Here is a 1943-nt window from a genome sequence, read left to right on the forward strand (position 1 = left end):
GTGGTGCTGAATGATTATTCAGTTTGCAAGAAAGAAAATCTGGCTTCCAAATGAACAGCAGCTCAGAGACAGTAGAGCACCAAAAAGTGGACAGTAGGAATGTGTCTCTGTTAATTTAAGTCCAAGACAGAAAAATGTGACAACCACAAAAATGCTTTATGAGGGCATTTGAACAAACACTTTGAAAGTCCATGGAGAATAATATGTGGTTTCAAATTTTTGTAGACTTCAGCAAAGTCATTTCAAGGTCTTTAATCCATTTAATGGACCGGCTATATCAGTTTTTAATAAAGTTTCATTCTCCCACAGAAAAAGACACTTGGGAGGAAAACTTTTATACCTGCTAAGCGCCTACAAGCAGATAAAATAAGTCTTGCATCTCTTATTTGTAAGACATTCTGCTGGAATTCCAATATTTGTTCTTTTCACCAGAGATCAATCTCTCTGCTGATGTTCAATAGACAAGATGGAGTTCATAAAATCTGAAATATGAGTGTACACAGTGCCTAATAAAACATGCTAGGTCTTTTTCAACCATAAGGACCGAGGTGAGGACATACAGAAGTAAACCAACTTTTTTTTAAGTCTGTACAGCACAATAATTTCAAATACTTCCTTTTAATACAGTGTTCCACAGACTAGAAATAAATTATCATGATGCATGCATGGTGTCAAAGAGCAGAAAAGTTCCAAGATCCTGTTCGAGTTGATAAAGAAAAACACCAACTGTAACTTGCCCAGGGAGAATGAGGCTCTGGCCAGGTGAGAAGAGTGACAGTAAATCACAGGGATGGTACAAGCTTCCCTGTTCTAAGAGGGCCCTAAGGAGCAGGACCGGGACAGCAGCAGCACCGCGCAGTGCCGCGGGGTGAGCCAGGGGCCCCATCCCATCCCATCCCATCCCATCCCCACGTGCTCGGCGCGGCGCTTCGAGCCTCCGGCGGCAGCGAGCGCATCCCTGGCAGGGACGAGCTGGTGCTCCCCGGGGGTCGCCTCGGTGGGGAACTCCCCCCACCTTTTTTGATTTTATTTTTAAAAGCAGGCTGGCGGGCACGACGTCTGCGGTGCCGGACAATTAGCAAAAGCAGCAGGGGGATGCTTGCCAATAAACACCCAGATTTGAGGTTAAGCAGCTGTAAATCTGCATTAATCGTTTCAGGAATTCAGCTATTTACAAAAGCTTTTAAAGAGCAAACAAATAAGAGAAGGGAGGGGAGGAGAGACAGGGGAGGAGCCGATCTGTCGTTACCTTCACACTGCTTCCCTTCCCCTTTATAGCCCGGCTTGCAGATGCATTTGTAGGATTTTGGTGTGTTTTGACAAATTGCATCGATGTGACAGTCATCCGTGGCTTCTGCGCACTCGTCAACATCTGGAAGGACAAAACAAACCCCAAAAGGACAGATAAGAAGGAAGACCTGAGACACAGAAAACCAAGGGCAGATCTCCCCTTGAAGAAGCTGTTTCCTTGCTGCCCCTGCCTTCCCAGTGTCATCCTGGAAATGAGAACGTCTAAGGTTAAAAAACTGAACCAGCCAACGTGATATTCTCAAGTCATTTATAAACACTGAGCTAGAGGGTCTCGATCTCATGTTTCTGCATTAGGAAATCCTTAGACACTAGAAAGTAACTTCTATTGTATAGGTCTGTTAGTAAAACAAGAGAGCATTTAAATGATCTGTAAGAGGAGAGAAAAAGACCACTCGCATGTTCTAGCAAAGAGGTTTTATTAATTTGTAAAGATAGACCCTAGTTTAAATAAACTATGCTGGTGGGGGAATGAGAAAAGGAAATATTTGAACAGCAAAACCACATTAATGCTTTTTACTAAGAGGCAAAAAAATAAATAAATGGAAGACCATATGAAACTCATAAGTTAGTGCAGAGAAAAGCAACCTGCAATAACATCATCTACTTGGACTAAAACTCATTTAGGAGGGAAA

General features: G+C 42.9%; 1 protein-coding gene across 1 annotated transcript in view; it reads right to left on the reverse strand.

The window, feature by feature from the left end:
- SCUBE1 (signal peptide, CUB domain, EGF-like 1) overlaps nt 1-1496 on the reverse strand; it is a gene marked incomplete at its 5' end in the record, with an annotated part of 186567 nt that extends 185071 nt beyond the window's left edge. Inside the window, one exon of the mRNA XM_009076090.1 lies at nt 1250-1496. Coding sequence (XP_009074338.1) covers nt 1250-1496 — 247 coding nt within the window. The remainder of the gene's footprint in view (nt 1-1249) is intronic.
- Between the last annotated feature and the right edge of the window lie 447 nt (nt 1497-1943).

Source organism: Acanthisitta chloris, unplaced genomic scaffold, assembly GCF_000695815.1.
Source record: "Acanthisitta chloris isolate BGI_N310 unplaced genomic scaffold, ASM69581v1 scaffold4526, whole genome shotgun sequence".
Lineage (NCBI taxonomy): Eukaryota > Metazoa > Chordata > Aves > Passeriformes > Acanthisittidae > Acanthisitta > Acanthisitta chloris.